Genomic DNA, 19,574 nt, shown 5'->3' on the forward strand with positions numbered 1-19,574 from the left:
TTTGCGTTCCACTTCTGTCTCTCTGTCTGTCTCTGTCTCTCTGTTCGTTTCTCTCTGTCTCTGTCTGTCTCTGTCTCTCTGTTCGTTTCTCTCTGTCTCTGTCTGTCTCTGTCTCTCTGTTTCGTTTCTCTCTGTCTGTTTGTTTCTCTCTGTCTGTCTCTGTGTTTGTTTGTTTCTCTCTGTCTGTCTCTGTCTCTATGTTTGTTTCTCTCTGTCTCTGTCTGTCCCTGTCTCTCTGTCTGTTTCTCTCTGTCTGCCTGTCTCTGTCTGTCTGTTTCTCTCTGTCTGCCTCGGTCTGTTTCTCTCTGTTTGTTTCTTTGTTTCTCTCTGTCTCTCTGTTTGTTTGTTTCTCTCTGGGTCTGTCAGTCTATCCGTCTCCGTTCGTTTCTGTCCGCTTCCAGCTTTTACAGAAATGTTTTTCGGCTGTTAGCTTATTAAGGTAATGCAGTTTAGCTTCCAACTGACACTTTTACATTTCAAATTCCAAGTCTTTCAGCAGTGCAGTGCAAACCATTTGAGATTTTTTAAACTTTTTTTTTTTGATTTCTGCATTTTAATATGTTTCTCATAGCATTTGTAAGTCTTCCATACTTAATAGATAAATTCAGAACTCACAATGTTTTACATCGATGGCATCGTTGAACTTTTAAAGCCAACAATTCAGTTTGGCGTCAGCTTTTAACTTTTTAAGGAAATTCATACTTATTAAAACAATTTAAACTTTTTCAACTATTATCACTACTTTAACTTCTTACGGATTTAAGCTATTCATCCAGTTTAGCTTTAGCAATTCACCTATTCAGCATTCCCATGCATTTTCTGCAGCAAATGCATTGTCTAGTTACCTAATCAGTTCATCCTTGAGTGGACATTTGTGCCAAATTTGAAGAAAAATTCCCTTCAGGCATTCCTGACATATTACGTTTACGAGAATGGGATGGACAGAGTGATGGACGGACACCCAAAAACATAATCTCATTTTGAAAAAATTAAGCAATACTTTATTTCATTATCCAAAAATAAAAAACACTTGCACTGATAAAACTGGAGCAGCTTTACCAAATTCAGATTTTGAATCCAACCAACCAACCAACCAATCAATCAACCAACCAGCCAGCCAGCCAACCAGCCAACCAAGAATCAACACAGTCATTTGTTAATTTGTCAAAATGTTGGACCCCAGTTATATTGCTTTAATGAAAGCATGCAGGGTTTGAGTGCACTTGCTCTTTCAGTCATGCAAAATCATTAGGGCTGGATCCGAATATTCGACTATTCAACGGATTCAACTTTTGGAGAAACGCAACCCGATGTGAGGCAGCATGTAACCAGCGATCAGACTTGTCAGTCCGTTTTGAGGCGTAGTGAGAGTCCCGTACAGGAAACATCAGTGCCTCCATCGCTGCAACAAGAACGTTTTAAGGGGTTTTAAGGGTTATAAAAAACACACACACAAGCACTGAACTGCCCAGGAGTTTGTGTAACAGCTGACTGTTTCCTGCAACTACAAAGCACAGTTGCTCCGTTTCTTTTCTTTTTCTTTCTCCGTGAAATGAGACCCCCCCCACTTTGAAGAACAAAAAAAATTGGATTCGGGACTGCCCTAAAAATCATCAGTGCAGGATATAGATTTAGGCCCCTAACATCATGCAATTCATTCACACACAAAAAAATCTGATTCTCAAACATGTTTTTCTTTCATTAGGTGCAGCAGACAGAATTTATATAGCAACAATCAACCTGTGACGTTAAAAAGCTGATAAAACAAAAGCTTCAAGAATACAAGAGTTTAGAAAAGATGAGGCTGCATGATTTGAATGTCTGTGAGCATTTTACATAACTTACACTGTCCACAGCGAGGATTTTAGCCCAGATGAAAACCAGCAGAGGCCGCAGCTCTCTGGCTGAGCTCTGGAGCAGCTTTAATACGTAGGGGAAGATCCCCACAGACAGGGCCTAGAAAAAAACACACACACACACACACACACACACACACACACACACACAGAGACACACAGCACTGGTGTTTATTGAGCAGTATTTATATTGCAGCCTTGCAGAATGTGTGACCACCAAGACACACCTGTTGTCTGGGGGAACAGCTAGCATATTAGGAGACTTGCTTGATTTCTGTGGGTCAGAAAGCTAAAGCCTCATGTTGGCTACAGATACATTTTTGCACAGAACGAGGACTGTGGATGTTCTCCCTCATGACTTACAGTACATTGAAAGTGCATTAAGAAAAGTTATGTTAATGGTCAGTATGAACAGGGGGAATAATTACAGCAAGGAAACAACGTTTCAACATTTATATTGGTACCTGACTATTGTTTTAGGACAGACCTGGAAAATGGTGAACCTATTCTGTAATGCACAGACATCAGAGTGAATATCTCAAAACCTAACTAACTAATCTGCATGGCTAGATACAGTAGATCAGAAATGAAATGGGTGAATCAATTTTATTTCTATGTACAGTACATTTTCACACCATTTAAAAAGGCTTCAATTTTCAGCGAATGTTGTTGCTGCTGGGTGTAAATTTGATCCAGCTATAGGAGGCCAGCCAGGGGAGCCAAATGCCATGCTAATTAAATCCGTGTCTTGTGGAGGGTCCTTTTAAAATGACCACTGGTTTAAAACATTTCTAACAGGCACAGTATGTTAACGTACCAGACTGACGGCCCAGGGACCCAGATCCAGAAAGCGTCCGAGCAGGTCCAGAGCTCGTAGCCGATGTACCTGACTGAGGAGGACCTGAAAGAGAGCAGAGGTCAGAGGTCATCTGTGCTGCCTCCAAACCTGAGAGGAAGTCTGAGATTAAAGGAGGAGAAGGGGGAGGAGGGGCAGGAAGGACAGCGGGAGAAACGGCAGAGAGGGTGAGGAGGTGGAGGGAAACAGGTGGCTCTCACACCACTACTGCTAACATAGTGGCACCAGGTCGTGCTTGTTTACTCTGTGAGTGTGTGTGTGTGTGTGTGTGTGTGTGTGTGTGTATGCAAGAAAACGTGTGGGCGATTGGGTGCATCCTCTTGGCTGCTATTTCACTTGGCTTCTTAAGAAGATACAGGTTTAGAACAATACCAGTGTGTGTGTGTGTGTACATTTTGGTTTACGTGTATGACAGGGATGCCAAATGGGATCACGATGTAGTGGTTTTGGCTAGAACTATTTTTAAGCAGGCATATGGTATGTGCTAAAAATGTATATGTATGCGTGTGTGTCGTTTATGCAGCACTAAGCATTAAGCATACAGAACAGAGCCTGTGTGCGGGCTGGATACCGGTCCACACCCACTGTCCCACAGTGTGTGTGGGAACAAGCATATGGAGGAACCCAAGTACACAGACACTCGTACACACACACACTTTCACCAACACGTTATGTATCATTTGCGTTCTCCGTGACTTTACCCTGGCGAGCGTGACCACACCGGCAGAAGGAAGCCGGGGGAAGACCGGCCCAGGGTTACCTGCAGCTCTAAGGAGCGTGGAAACATGGACATTTTGGGGTGTGTGTGTGTGTGTGTGTGTGTGCTCTCTAAGAATACGAAAAGCCAACAAGCAAGAACACAATGTAAACCTCTTCTGATCCAAGCTTGAAAAAAATCAGAGAGTGAACATTTTGCACAATGTTAAACAGTCACACACACACACACACACACAGTATATTATATATATATATATATAATATAAATAAATTGATTAAAACACTATGTACTTTTCATCATCAGCAATGCTGCGATATTAAAATGTGTAAGAATGTGTGTGTGTGTGTGTGTGTTCCTTATTGGCGTAACACCTTCACTGTAATCTCCTTTAGTGTGATGAGTGAGTACTTTGCATCATCATGCTGTGTGTATATGAGCTGTGAGACACACGCCGTCATGTTATCATATGATGCACATGCGTGCCTTAATCACATCGCTGATGCCTATTGGCAAATGTGTGTGAATGTCAGTGTGCTGCTGTTACCGAAGCCTCACTTTAAGAGACGTTGTAATCCCCTTTGCAAAATCTGTTAATCCTTCATGGATGGAATGGCTGTTGTCAAGACAACGCCGCACCGTATCTCTCATCCCTGAGCTCTGTTATCCTCCCGTTGCTCATTTCATTAAAGAGCATTATTGATGGAGCACACTCTGTTGCCCATTTCTTGCTATTAACGGCATCTTTCAAATACAGCCAGATTATTTTTTGGCATCCAAATTGCAAATCCTCCGAGAATGCGCTCGTCTTTTGACTTAAATCGTATGCAAATGTGTGCTTAAAAGGTTATAAAACCCGTTTATGTGTCCATCTGTTGTTACATCAGAGCAGGAAGGAGCCTTGAGATTACTTAGCCCTCGCGGTGTAAAGCTGCATAATGATGCGTAATCTTAAAGGCTATTGCAGCTTTACATCCTCTCTCTCTTTAAATCCAAATCAACAGCGCACGCACGCACGCACGCACGCACGCGCACACACACACACACACACACACACACACACACACACACACACACACACACACACACCTCCAGTCAGTCTGCCTTTTCCTCAGCTTCTAACGGGTCCGGAGAGAACTGCTGTATGGACGGGCTGCGGCTCGCAGTGCGCCGAGTCAGCAGGAAATTACCATTCAACACGGACAGCGGCACACCATTACTACGCTGTGATATAATAAAACACCACAACTGTACAACCCCATGGGATGGGGGTAGGTGGCGGGAGTACGAGGGAGAAGGAGGGGAGAAACATCAGACCACTGTAACTCAACAGCTGACGCACACAGCAAGGTTTTAGCCAGATTTCACCCTCATTAAAGCACCCCAAACACAACTACAGGGAACACAGCAGCCGCTGTTCGGGTCACAGGCTTTGTTGCAGGGTTGAAATGAAGAAAACAGGCCTGTAAAAGCTGAGCTCAAGTTAGAGAAAGAATTTTGCAGTCCTATAGTGGCGACCTGGAGGAAAGAGTGTCCTTGTACTGTATAAAGGAGGGCGGTGAAAATAAATAATAAGAGAGTAGAGATTACTCGAGCATAATGAAGCCCTTTTCAAATATGGAATCTGCAACATTGGTGGCTTTGTCTATCTGATAAAGAAATGGCATTTTAGAATTCAAACATAAATGATGAAAATGATGTGAGCAAGGTGAGATTAATTCAAATCTGCATTTGAACAGAATAAAGAGGGAAAATTGGTGTAAGAATGCTGCTGTCCAGAAACATTATGCAAAGTGAAGAAAGCAAAGCAGCTGTCTCCAGTGTTTCCCACACATAAACTAATGTGTGGCGGTGCGCCTCACTATCAACACCGGCCGCCGCACATTGCGTTTCATTATTATTATTATTATTTTTTTTAAACGCTATGTCTCGCTCACATACACACACACACAGCTCCTCCCACCGTGCGGTGTTTGGTGTTTTTAGCCCCCAATGTCGCCTTTCAGGCAGCGCCGCAATGGTTATGTCAAAGAAGTTATGTTAGTGTTAAGGTGAGGGTTAGCTGCCTGTAAGGCAACACTGAAGGCTTAAAACACCATCGAGCCCACCGTGCACACAGCGTCTGTCTCCATAAAGGAGAGAAGACGGCTGGCGAAATTCACAAGTTCACGAAAGGTTGGTATCTGTCTCGTGAACACCTTTACACAATCACACGTTCACAATCACAGACCCGACTCTTAGCAAACAAGCGATTGTGCCTTCTTTAGGAAGTTAACTAGTCGCAAGTTTGCGGTAAAATGCAGTTGGGTTGCCGAGGTCAAAACACTATATGTAGCAGCTGTGAACCAAATAAACGTATAATAAATAATGTTATGTCATGTTTTACTCTTACACTGAATGTTTTCCGCTTCCATCCAGATGAGTATTGAAAAGTATTTAGGAGGAGGACAGCATCCAGCAGCGTGTCCTCCTTAGTTAGATGGTTACAAAAATAAGTACCCCCCCGCCTGAAAAACTGAAATCAAAAGAGAGGGAGATTGGAGGTTTGTGCATGTGTGTGTGTGTCTGTGCTTGTACCTGCAGTACGATTGGCAGCTGCTCAGGAGGGTTTCTGTTCTCCACGCCCATTGTCAACCACACCTGAAACGCTGTCAGCTGCTCCGCAAAGAAAGGACTGTGCTGTGGAAACAAAAGAAACACACACAGTCTATCACGATTTGAAGGAATTTATCGAGCTTACTCATTCCCTCTCTCACACACAGACAGACACACACACATACACCCACTCTGTAATGAGCCAGTCTGCAGTGACTAGCTTATCATTTCATACAAGCCCTGACACAATGAGCTAAGAAGTGACACAGCACTGCAGTAATGACATAAATCCTGATCTATCATGATCACCTTCCCTCTCTCGCTCTGCTGCCATGGCAGTTTGCCTGATTGATTGGTTGCTGGCCGCATAGCTATTGATCACGCAGAGTGTTAATATTGCAGCGGGAATTACGACAGCATTGTGTAGACTGTTGATGGATGTAGAGGGGAAAATATCAACGCTTCGCGGCTGGATGGCTAAATTCATTTGTGCATAATCAAAGCTTAATAACTTTATACACACACTCACTGACACATTAAAAATGGTGGTGTGTGATGGTTATGGGCCGAGCTTAGATATTGAGCTGAACGCCTCAAACAGTGGGTATCATGTTGTCCCATTAATGCAGGTTACTAACTTAGTGTCTTCCCCTGAGTCCTTGTGCTTTCTCACCACACAGGTTGCCTTGGATTGTGGTGGCACCTGGATCGCAGTTGCAGTTCCTGCCGTGGTCCTGCTCTACGCCCTGCACAACTATTATTATTAGTCATAGTCGTTTATCTTCACGGTTACTATAGTTGCCACTGTTCATCATGTCATTCCATTATATCCACTGCTGTAATTGTTATAAGCCTAATTTCTCTCTCTCTCTCTCTCTCTCTCTATGCCCACCAAGAGTCAGGTTCTGTCAAAGGTTTCTGCCTGGAAGGAAGTTTTTCCTCGCCGCTGTCGCACCAAATGTATGCTGTTGTGGGAATTGTTGGGTCTCTGTAAATTACAGAGTGTGGTCTAGACCTACTCTATCTGTAAAGTGTCCTGAGATAACTTCTGTCATGATTTGACACTATCAATAAAATTGAAGAGAGGCATAACCCAGGGTGAAAAAAGCACTTTGACTCACTGCTGCTTGTCAAACTCATTGCTCTTGGCACGTGGTAATAATTGAAGACAAGTCAGATAAATGTATCATCTCCTCTCTTCTGCCATGCTGGCTGGACAGTCAGAGGACAACATTCGTAGACAATTTGACAGGACAATCTAACCTAGAGCTGGGCAATATATCAATATTTTATCGATATCATGATATGAGACTAGATATCGTCTTAGATTTTGGATATCGTAATATGGCATAAGTGTTGTCTTTTCCTGGTTTTAAAGGCTGCATTACAGTAAAGTGATGTCATTTTCTGAACTTACCAGACTGTTGTAACTGTTCTATTATTTGCCTTTACCCACTTGGTCATTATATCCACATTACTGATGATTATTTATCAAAAATATCATTGTGTAAATATTGTGTGAAAGCACTAATAGTCAACACTACAATATCGTTGCGGTATCGAGATATTTGGTCAAAAATATCGTGATATTTGATTTTCTCCATATCGCCCAGTCCTAATCTAACCTAAACTGTAAAAGTGAAGGTGACAAAATGGGATGTTGTTTTAGGACAACACCATGCTCAATGATAGAGATATAAAATGATGTAGAATAACGACACTGGTCAATGTTTTTTTTTTGCTATCTTTCAGGGTTTGACATTGGCATCCGCCCTACGCCTATTGCCATCTACCAATACTTACTGTACTGGTAATAACGGACACAGGGACTGCTCTAAAGGGGTGAAAGGAACCTGACTGAGTGTAGGGTCTTTTTTCTGCTGATAGTGAGGACAGTGAGCTTAAAGAAAATAACAAAGGGAGAATGGATCTTGCAATTAGTAAAGGCTCCTGAAAGAGGGAGCAAGACAGAGAGGGATGTTTTCCTTTAGTAGTCCTCAGAGGCTCAATTACGGTGCCGGTAAGTGTTTTCGGCCCGAGTGCAGGAGGAAGGAGAGGAGGACAAACTGCCCCCGGGGGAGATATGGAGAAGATTCCCACCTCCGTCGGCCAGGTGGAGGAGAGAAAAGGCCCAGATAAAAGTGCTAACATCGGGCAAAGCCGCTCACTTTCTCTGTTTACAGAGTTCCTTGGATCGGTTTGCATTACAAAGCACATGTTGCTGCTCTGTGGTCTGTTCAGCATCTGCTGAGTGTCTGCTATCAATCACACACAAACATGTCTTGTTGAACCAGATATCTTCAGTCATCATCAGTTCAATCAGCCTCTCGCAGCGCGTTTCCATTACACTCAGCATCTCCATCTCAGTCCCCTGCCGTGTCAGTAAATATAACAGAGAAAACTGGCTGAAAGTGCAGGGGCCAGTGGTTTCAGAAACAACGTTTTATTTGACACCCACACTTGAATTATTAGACCTGACGTTTTACAATGTTATCCACTGGGAACGGGTGTTTGTGTGGCTGTGTGTGTGTGTTTGATAGATTAATAGAGATGCTGTAGATGCTGGTGGTGGAGAACTTGCAGTGCAAACATGAACTGTTGCAGTTTACAGGCAGCAGTGGTGGACAGATCCGAGATGAGAGCCATCGATCAACGCTAGATAACCAGTAACCACTAACCTGTACAAATGGAGCATCTTTCCACTTCTCAAGTGAATCTGAAAAGCTCTGCAGCTTTGTTTTTTTTCTCATATTCACACGCACACACACACACACACACACACACACACACACACTTACTCTGAAGGCGGTGCCCTCCTCAATGATGGTAGGCAGCTGAGAGAGGCAGATGTCCACGGCAAGGTCCCACGCTTGCCTGTAGAGAGGATACGGGCAAACACGCACACAAATTACAACATACATTATGAGCAGACCCAGACAGAATCTGCGAAAATTTAGCGGACTGTTTTTCTCGCTTGTGGTGGAGATGTGTTAACGTCCTGAGTTTGATTAAAACATGTTTTAAATCTGCGGGAAATCTGCAGAAAATTCGACGGAATTATGCGTCTGCAGATTCTGTGTGGCCCTGATTGTGAGGAATAACCCCCAAACCACACACACATTTGTTACAATTCAAAAGAAAAAGGAATCTAATTATGAAACAAATGCATTTTAGCTCTAGGACCCTTAGTGATTCTATGGGTTCTCAAACTTTTTCACATCAAGGACCCCTAAACTGACACAAATTAGACCACTGACCCCCATCTGATAAGACTTTTTCCCAGGGTCCCCTACCTAATAGAATGTTTGCTTTTAGAGGTTTTATTATAGAAAGTGAATGAAACCCATGAGCAAAATAGTCATACAATCTGTCATTGTGTTACTTATGGATGAAATTATAGTGAAAATAAAGGATTCCCTTTTTGTTGGTGACCCTCTGGAACCCCTTCAAGGACCCCACTTTGAGAACCACTGCCTAAGTCATTAATTTTGCTTTCCTCACTACCACTCACTCTTATTGTCATTCTCCTCAGCTCACGTTTTCTCCCTCGCATCTTCCCTGTGCACACACAGCTCTTTAAATTCCCAGCCCAAGGTCCTGGAGAGGGCAGCAAGGAGCCTTTAATCCCTTTCTAAACACCAACGCTCTCTCATGGTCATCGTATCTAATTCATGGGGTTGTGCAACTCCCATCAAACCTTATCTCATCTTCTCTATTCTTTCGGTCGGTCTCGGTTTCCTTCCACTTTTTCCGGCTCCTTTTTCTTGCAGAAAACTGAGCTCAGGGCCTCGATGGGGCTTTTCCCTCTCAATTAGCATGAGTTAGAGGTCATGTTCTGGTAGATGCACTGCCATGTAGAGTGATGCTAAAATATTTCTGCTGCTTAAACAGCTTTTCCCATAAGCTGGGAGGAATATAATAGACATAGATAATAGACCCTTTCAACAGCACAGTGTTCAAGGTACAATGAATCCACTGCCGTGATGTAAACATAAATAGTACAGCACGTGGCTGAAAAAGCATTGCTGTCTAATTGGAAAAACTAGGCGATAAGTTTGCTCCATCAACCACTTTTAAATTGTTTGAAAAGTCATGAATTACAGCATTCATGTCAGCTGGTACAACTTTGGGCTAAATGGGAGAAATTATGAATTCAGCTGTCACTGCAGCAGGCGAAAACATGCAACAACAAAACAGACATTACTGCAATATTAAGAACAGATGTTACTCATTCTGCAAAGTTTCTGCTGCCATAAAAAGGCCTGACTTCAGAGGGATTAGACCATGTGGAATTCAGATCGCTGTACGCACTGGTTGAACCGAAACGTATACAATGGATTTGAAGCAAAAACCTCTGCTTGTACTGTATTCCGTATGCATGTAAGGGGCGCGTTCACACCCGAAAGTGCAAACCAGGACCGGACCAAGGTTCATGTTTTAGCATTTGATCCAGTAAGTTTTGGTTTCACACCCGTATAGGTCTTTCGCACTAAAGACCTATACGTGACAAAACTACATCCTGCCGTCATCACATACGTGAGCTGTGTCTCTAGATACTTTCTAATTGATTGGTATCTCGTATCATCTCTCCGTCGGAGTTTTTTCAACTGACTGCGGCTCTTCCCTACTGACTGCTGCTCTTTTTGTTTTGTTGCGATGTTGAGAAGCAAGACACGGGAACTTTCTTTCTGGAGCATTTATTCAGAGACAAACGGAAACCTACACTGTACATTTACTACCATTTAACAAGTAAACTGCTGATGTATTCTCAGCTCTGATAGCCGGCAGCTGTCTGCTCTGAGCACATTCACCGTCACACACACTCTCATGTAGCCTACACACTAAGCACTGAGCTATTCCTTAAAGGAGCTCCCCCGGTCTTATAACACAAAGATATCCTGCCAGAGCTTCCTGTACTCCAAAAGTCAGACCGGACCGAGACTTCCTCATTTGGTCGGACAAAATTTCGGTCCGTTTGGTCCGGACTATGGTCCGGGGGAGGTTTCTCACCTGAAGTGCGATCACAGAAGGCTTGTGTCATGTGGATGCACCGACAGAATTGTTGTCATTACTTAGAATTCCTCATGGGGGCGACAGAAACTATAGCTTTAATTATTATGAACAAGAGGTTGAAGTCGAAGCGAGTAGGCCCGAAAATGGTATTGGGGACATCCCTAGTGTAGCATTTTGTGAATGATTTCTGTTCTCTTTAACATATTTGCTGATCATCTGCTGCAGTTAGTGCTTATTTTACAGAATGGCTTCAAATCAATAACATACCAGTTTACTGGAGTTCGAAGAGGTATTTGTTAATCGAGAGTAAAAAGTTATGTACAGACTGGAACCAGTAACCCTTTGGTAGGTTTATTGTGTGGGAATAAAACATGCTAGGGTTTGATGGTTGTACTTTTCCAATCCTTGCTCAAGGCTGATTAGCAAAAATGACATGGTGTCAGATTCAAATGTCTCAGCTGTTTGTTATGCCTTCAACCCTATTATACTGTGTTATCTCTGGATTGATCGCTGCTTAGCAAATTAATTCCACTCTATGGAAACCTCATTCTCACTCAATCACACTTGACTTTAGTTTTTTTTCAGAATGTCATCTACTTGGAGCTGTCTTCGTGATGAAGCAGAGGTGCCACTGTATGTACTGGAGGGCGGATCGGGCCGCATTTTTCTGTCCGAACCCGGCCTGAGCCCGACAGGCATTAAGATATTTATGTCCGAGCCCGACACAGTTAAAATCTTGTTTTTTTTTCTCATACTGATCACACATGTACGTTTGTTTGTGTGGAAAGCCTGCTTTTATTAAGCAACTGTAGGAAGGCATTCGGAAATGTCAACAGATGAGCGCATCAGCGCACACGGGGCAACAAGCGCACGTTAACACAGGTGCGCACCTACATAATAAGCTTTTTTAAATTTAAAATGTTCAATGCCTTATCGCGCTGATGTGACTGAGCCCGACCCGAACCCGAACATCATTTCTAAATATCTGTCCGAACGGCCCGGCCCGCCGGGTACCGCGTGGTCCTGACGGACTCGGTTCAGGTATTCATCCTCTAGTATGTACTATTAACTCGTATGGCTGCTGGTTCCGTGCCCAGCCTTGTGAAATGCCTCTGTTGGAATAATGTTGTCTTACTCATCTGAATTTGATTATATATATATAAGCTCTTCAGTTCCTTTTTGGGACTCATTATTACTTTGTTCCTTTGGTATTATCTGTTTGTTCTCTTTCGGCCTGTTTTTCTTTTGAATAATTGTTAAGAGACTGAACAGTTGAGGGCAGAGCTGGGTGTTGAATAATGATCTTATCTTTTTCTTATTTTGTATTAAGGAACATTTTTAGGTCACCTCAAGGTATCGACAGATAAAAGAAAGCAGTGGAATAATGAAATCGTAAATATCGAAATAAGCCTTTACATCGTTCTGTAATTTATAGAAGCATTTGAGACAAAAACGGGCAAAATCAAGACGACACAAATAAAGGCCACTCACAAAAAACATCTCCAAATGTGCTTTCCTTGAACAAAACAGTATCATAACAGGTAGTTTTTTTTGAAGGTTTCGTAACTTGAAGTACTGAAATTGGAAACTGTGTAGAAATGTTGCCAACAAGCACCCATCCCCGCTGGTGTTTATGTAATCCAACGGTGAGAAAACAAGCAGCTAGAGCCGTTTAATCAGCGAAGACACGCTCGCAGGGACGAGACTGTCGCACCGCTTGAGATGACAGCATTAACTGGGATGATGCCTGCCAATACGAATGAGTAACTCATCACCAAAACCTGTCTGTGTGTGTGAGATGAGGGGACAGCCGACAACAGAGGAGTGTGGGGGACCAGTTGGCGACTGACTAAGCTCTTTTTTTCCCCCTTGTTGCCTGCAGAGAACTGTGCAGCGACGCACACTCACAAACACACAAATAAAGTAGGCGCAGAGCCACACTAACTGCCCACAGGGGAGTAATCAACCTCGGGTTTATCTGCGCTCCCCTATTGTGCTCCATCTGAGTTTGTGTCCGGGCACCAACATCGATCAACGAGCCCCCAAATTGCTTAATTCCCCCCCCTCTCCATCTTTCTTCCCCCGCCAATCTATGCTGATCCAAACTTTTATTTTCCTACTCGCCTTTTATCTCTGGCACTTCCATTTTTTATCGTTCCCTCAGTCTTGTTTCCCACACTCTTAAAACACTGTTCTGTCGTTATCCCCGTTCTCCTCAATACCGCATGTGCTGCTGTGAAAAAACAAAGTGCACATCCCAATTTCTTTGGCGGTAAACAGTGCAATATACCCACAATCTAAAATAATAGCTACGAGGGTGGAAGAAAGACTATTGCTTGCTCAACGAGCAAGGAGCAGTGTTCTTTATAACAAGTGATGCCAGGGTGTTACACAACAAGTTGCTTCTCGAGGCAAAGAGAGTGAGAGAGCTTTCTCTTCTTTTTTTTTCCTTTTTACACAGGCCAGATAATGAGAGGGAGGCATTTACAGAAGACCAAGAAGAGAAACAACAGATAGTAGGAGCGGTATTTGTGTGAGTAAAGGGAGATAGATGATGAGGTAATGTTTCTTACACAGTGTGGAGGGGCATGGAAAGTCAATGGCTGCTATACACGGCTGTGTGAATATTTTCTACGGGGGAAAATTTCAACTTACAAGTTCAGATTTGGATCTAAAAGCTCTCATGTGTTTTTCTTCTTTCTTTATGTGCCTTTAAATTCAGCTTACGTGTGAGAATATTCTATAAAATGGGCAAATTTAACATACAAGTTCAGATTTTTGTTCTACAAGTTCTCACATTGCATTTTACAAGTGGTAACACCAAGTCCACTTAAAGGTGCAGTATGTAATACTGACAGCTAGTGTTACAGCTAGTTACTGCAGTACAAATTCAAAATACTGGAGAGAGTCGTCTCTCCCGCCCCAGACTCGACGTTCACGGAGGTTGCCAGGCTGATACCGGAGCATACGCAACAATGTTGCTAGACGCTTGTCTCACATAGTCAGACATTACTCCACAGCACAGCAGAGTAGATGCTGGCTATACTGACAGTCATAGAAGCCCACGCTCACACGGAGCTCTGTACCCGACGGACAGGCACACTTTTTCAACTTACAGTAGGAACTGCTAAAAATACCACTACCTTGCCGTCCTTTTCCACCCGACTGAACACACTTCATTGGCTTAGAATTACGGCAACAATCGCTAGACACACTGCAAACTCACGGTCATCTCTTCCCGATTTACAGCCCTCCTCTCTTGGCTTCAAATAACTCACCGTTGTCGGCTACGGCCGCTGAACAGGCTACACGTTGTAAACAGCCGTGGCCCGCTTGCCTGGTCCTCTGGTAACCCTAGCAATTAGCAGGCGGCGTTAGCCAAGACCAGTCGGGATCACTTTACTGGCTGTGTCTCAATTGTTTTTGCGAGTAACCAACTCGGGTACTCAATGTGAGTAGCTACACAAATGTTGAAATGACATAAAATGCCCGTCCCTTGTAGCTGTGATAAATTAGCTTGAAGCTAATGCTTAGCTACCTGTTCAAGAGGAAATTAGCCAACTCGGCGTCCTTTTGGGCTCTAAGCTGTCTCCATCTTTCAAATACATCTCCAATATTTACCCGGGGTTTGTTACGTCTCTGGTCACGCAACTGTTAGAAACATGAGTTTTTTAGGTCGGGTAGAATCTATCTCCGTTGATCCTGTTCGTTTGTTTACATGGCTGTACTACGTTTTTTACAGGTATGTCCGGTAACCCGGCCTGGCTGTCAAACTGGGCAGTTGATACCAACACACAGGGCAAAACACAAACAGACATTCCGTCATGGAACGGAAATTTCAAAAAGGAGAAAATACTGGCATTAGCATTGTTGTCAGAAAAGATAGTATTTCAACTTAGCATGTTTCCTTAATATCTGATGACGCATTGGGGTCCTTTTTGGATTTATTACAGTAAATATATATGACATATTGAACCTTTAATCTCTTGCATCAAGTTCACAAAAAGCTCTTGCATTTTGCCCCAAATTTACCTTCATAGAGTATGAGTATTCCTTTAATCTTTGTAAAGCAGAGCAGCAAGGGCTGCTAGAAATATCTTAATTTGGCAACACATTTATTTTCCAATTACCTATGGTAATAAGACAAATTACAAAACTAAACGGTCACAGAAATACAAAGTACTGTACATTGTTACTAGCTGTTTTTTTAACAGTGAAAAACTGGTTTAGAACGGACAAGACCATAACCTTTTTGCAAATAAGCCCAGAGGCAGATTTGCCATTTGTGCATTTCTTTTGTCTCTCAATGGCTGTTTAAAGGTAACCATTTGGAGTCAATATTTCAATAAATATACAGACCACACCATAAATAACACAACACTGTTTCCTGTCTCATAAAAGATTGCATCTGTTTAAAGTCTGTTCTTTCTCCAACTTCAGTGTGTATGAACAAATAGGAGAGCCTTGTACTCTGCTCTACAAAGCCAAGGGGATCTGTGTATCTGTGTGCATGAAACCAAGCCCTGAGCTTTGTGTGTGTGTGTGTGTGTGTGTGTGTCTTACCACATGGCGTGCATGTATGTAGGGGGCAGGCGGGGACTGCTGACCGGTGTACAGTTGTACGACCTCATTATCCTCTCTGCTAACAGGAAATTGCGGAACAAGCTGGCCACCAGCAGGTCCTGACGAAACAACTTCTGGAACAAATCTAAGGACAGAAAGACAAAACAGAAATGATCCATCACGTCAAAAAGAGACATGAGACACTGAAGGAAAAAAAAAGACTAGGATAATAAGTAAAGAAAACGTCCCGCTGAGTGAGTGAATGAAAATCGAACTGGGTGAAAGAAAGAAGTTTAATCAAACCAAAGTGGCCACTAAGGAGAAAAACAGGGTAGCTTGTGTGTATGCTTACAGAATACAGAGGATATAGAGAGATATAGAGGAGCCTGATATGCAGATTAAAGTGATTGGTCATCAGCTCATTAATGTTTTCACTAATTCACCTTAATGGGGCCAGGCAATTCTCAATTCCGTGATGCCCTTGTTTGTGTGAGGTAGTGATACTGTGTGTGTGTGTGTGTGTGTGTGTGTGTGTGTGTGTGTGTGTGTGTGTGCGTGCGTGTGTGTGGATTAAGTGTGCAGCGCCTTAATTACAGGGATTCTCTCTGATGTGGGCTGCTTCATTAACAGTAGAGCCCCGAGGGTTTAAATGGCTTTGGCAGCCATCAGCATTGTCACATTTCTATTCTAGCTGGGATACAGTTTGTCTCGCAGGAGTCTGAGTGTGTGTGAATGTGTGCTGCATGCAAAAGATAACTGTTACAAAATAAGAGTATGAGAGTGAGTCCTAACATGCAAGATGGCGCCGCAGAATGGTGACACAGGTGTGTTGGTGCGCTCTGTTTTGTTTTGTTTTGTGTTTTAACTTTGTTTCCCTGTACACCAACAGCTGCACCTCCAGTCACCAGTCTGTCAAGCTTCTGAAGTTTGCGGACGACACCTCCCTCATCGGACTCATCTCTGATGGTGACGATTCCGCCTACAGGTGGGAGGCTGACCATTTGGTGAAGTGGTGCAAGCAAAACAATCTAGAGCTCAATGCTCTAAAGACAGTGGAGACGGTTGTGGACTTCAGGAAGAACCCAGCCCCACCTGCCCCCCCCCCCACATCACCCTCTGTGGCTCCACAATTGACACTGTGGAGTCTTTCCGCTTCCTGGGAACTATCATCTCCCAGGACCTCAAGTGGGAGCTGAACATCAGCTCCCTCGTAAAGAAAGCACAACAGAGGATGTACTGTCTGCGGCAGCTGAAGAAATTCAACCTGCCAAAGACAATGATGGTGCACTTCTACACAGCCATCATTGAGTCCATCCTCACAGCCTCCATCACCATCTGGTACGCTGCTAGCACTGCCAAGGACAAGGGCAGACTGCAGCGTGTCATTCGGTCAGCAGAGAAGGTGATTGGCTGCAATCTGCCGCCGCTCCAGGACCTATACGCCACCAGGACTCTGAAGCGTGCTGGTAAGATTGTGGCCGACCCCTCCCACCCCGGACACAAACTCTTTGAGACACTCCCCTCTGGCAGGAGGCTGAGGTCCATCAGGACCAAAACCTCACGTCACATGAACAGCTTTTTCCCCTCCGCCACTAGCCTTATTAACAAGGCCCGGATACCACCCTGACTCTCCACCTACATGCCACTGTTCTCTTTCTGCTGTAATGCTCTTTGCGCTTTATTTTTTATTTATATCTTTATTTATTCTTTATTTTTAACTTAATACATACTGTGTAAATATACTTATATTGTTTGTACCTATACTTATATTTTTTAATATTCAATCTAAAGAATGTGTGACGTGCACCAACAACACCAAAACAAATTCCTTGTGTGTGTTAAAAAACGTACTTGGCAATAAAACCCTTTCTGATTCTGATTCTGAGTATTTTTACCTTGGCAAGCTGAGCCTGTGGGTGATTGGTAAGTGGCGGTGTGTGCGAGTACGTATGTGTCGTCACAATGCAGAGTTTTGCTTGAGTGTGTACGTGTGGGCATACTTGCTCATGCGCCTGCAAAATTACGGTTGAAATGATATCCCCCAGTTGCTGGACACTCCAAACACAATTAATCTCCATTTGGAGGAGCCAACCTGCACGCACTGCAGTTCTGGCGTTTTATATCAACATCTTTACTACTTTCAACCACTGGGGATGTCTTTAAAGTTTTAGTATTGCTGATGCTTCACTACTGTTTTTATTAGTGCCCTAATTTGGGCTCCATGTGAGAGGAAACATGCAGGTCATTTCATTTTTCATCATTGGCTAGACAATTTTTTTTTTTTTTTTTTAACGGTTTCAAAACTTTAGTGTGTCATTCTTTGTACTTTTTCTCCAGTGTTTTGGTTATGGAAAGGCAAAAAAGAGAGACGCTACCCTTCAAACCCTAACCCTAGACCTGGGGCATGTCCAATCTCAAAACGCTGTGCTACAGTTTCCGGGTTGAACGACACGTTTCCTCGGAACGGTGTCAAATGGTGTGCAACGGGCTTTCGGTTATGTTTTCTCTCGTTTGGTGGCTGTGTCACAGGTGATACCCAATCAGTAGCGCTGTGTATGTAAACTCGTGGTAATAAAAAGGAAGTGTGCTTGCCCACACAGCAGGGTGTTCAACGCACCCGTTTCAGTTTAAATAAACGGTTTGCTACGTTTTGTCAGGGCTGAACGTGGCCCTGCTGTGCCTAGTTACTGTTGCTAAGCTATGATTGGAATCATTGTTAGGGGATGGGGTTTAGCGAGTGGTTGACTGGCGGCACTTGTGAACTTCTTTTTAGCAATGTCACCATGTTCCGAATGTCATCACTTAGTGAGTACAATGTTATCATAACTGATGGAACTGATGGTCAAAATGACAAAAGTAAGACCCCTTACGTTTAAAGTGCTCATATTATGCTCATTTTCAGGTTCATAATTGTATTTAGAGGTTGTACAAGAATAGGTTCATGTGGTTCAATTTTCAGAAAACACCATATTTTTGTTGTACTGCACATTGCTGCAGCTCCTCTTTTCACCCTGTGTGTTGAGCTCTCTGTTTTAGCTACAGAGTGAGACATCTCACTTCTATTCCATCTTTGTTGGGAAGTCTCACATGCGCATTAAGTACTGCTAGCTTGTCAGTTGCAGAGCATGAAGGAGTGCCACGCTAGCAGCTAGGCGAGCATTATAACGTGTGTTACAAAGTGACGCACGTTCGTCACGGAAGTAAAGGCTGGACTACAGTAGAGCTGTTTGGAGCAGTTTGTGAACAGTGTTTTCTGTTGGAGATGGTAAGTCCCTTTGGGGTGGACTTTGGGATTTTACACTTTGTAAACCTATAGCACAAAAAGATATATAACACAATAAAGAAAAGGGGAAAAGCCAAAAAGCGTAATATGAGCACTTTAAGTTAACTGCAATGATTCTGCCAGATTGGTAACTGTGGAAAAACAATGGTGACATTTGATTTAATGATCAATTTGAAGTTTGGTCTGCGTATGCAAAGCCTCACCTCTAGGCAGCACATTCCAGGCGATGGTGTCGGTGATGGCTGTGAAGATCCAGTTGAGCTCTCCGAGGGGGGTGCGTCTGTCATTGAGCCTGCCAGGGATCCTTCACCACACACACACACACACAACACAGATGGCAGTGTATCAGCCACGCTCAAAGCATGTCCCGCAGTTGACTCAGAGCACAGAGTGGCAACTGTTCAGTACTATTATCACAACACATCTGAAGACATTTACATTTACAGGCACTCAGGCTCTTACTCAGAGAGACCAACCACGAGTTCAAGTTGGAATATTCATGTCAAGAGATACTGTAGGCCGAGAGCTGAGACACAGAGCAACATCAGGCACAAGCAGGGAGAGAATGTATCACATTTGTTTCCCCACAGGTTACATTACACTCAGTTAAGGAATTAAACACATTTAAAATACATTTTTAAATGTATTGATAAAAGCTGAGCACAGAGATTGTGGCCTAATAGCTGCATAGAG

The 19,574-nt window shown here is 43.3% G+C and overlaps 1 protein-coding gene across 4 annotated transcripts in view; it reads right to left on the reverse strand.

Moving 5' to 3' along the window:
* Positions 1-19,574, reverse strand: part of rptor (regulatory associated protein of MTOR, complex 1) — a 231,411-nt gene that overhangs the window by 77,805 nt on the left and 134,032 nt on the right. For all 4 annotated transcript variants that reach the window (XM_078265674.1, XM_078265658.1, XM_078265666.1 and 1 more), the window contains exons 9-14: positions 19,085-19,185; positions 15,599-15,743; positions 8,821-8,896; positions 6,005-6,106; positions 2,674-2,757; positions 1,846-1,956 (exon numbers count right to left, since the gene is read on the reverse strand). In XM_078265674.1, the coding sequence (XP_078121800.1) occupies positions 1,846-1,956; positions 2,674-2,757; positions 6,005-6,106; positions 8,821-8,896; positions 15,599-15,743; positions 19,085-19,185 (619 nt within the window). The remainder of the gene's footprint in view (positions 1-1,845; positions 1,957-2,673; positions 2,758-6,004; positions 6,107-8,820; positions 8,897-15,598; positions 15,744-19,084; positions 19,186-19,574) is intronic.

The sequence above is a fragment of the Sander vitreus genome, chromosome 2, assembly GCF_031162955.1.
Source record: "Sander vitreus isolate 19-12246 chromosome 2, sanVit1, whole genome shotgun sequence".
Taxonomy (NCBI): domain Eukaryota; kingdom Metazoa; phylum Chordata; class Actinopteri; order Perciformes; family Percidae; genus Sander; species Sander vitreus.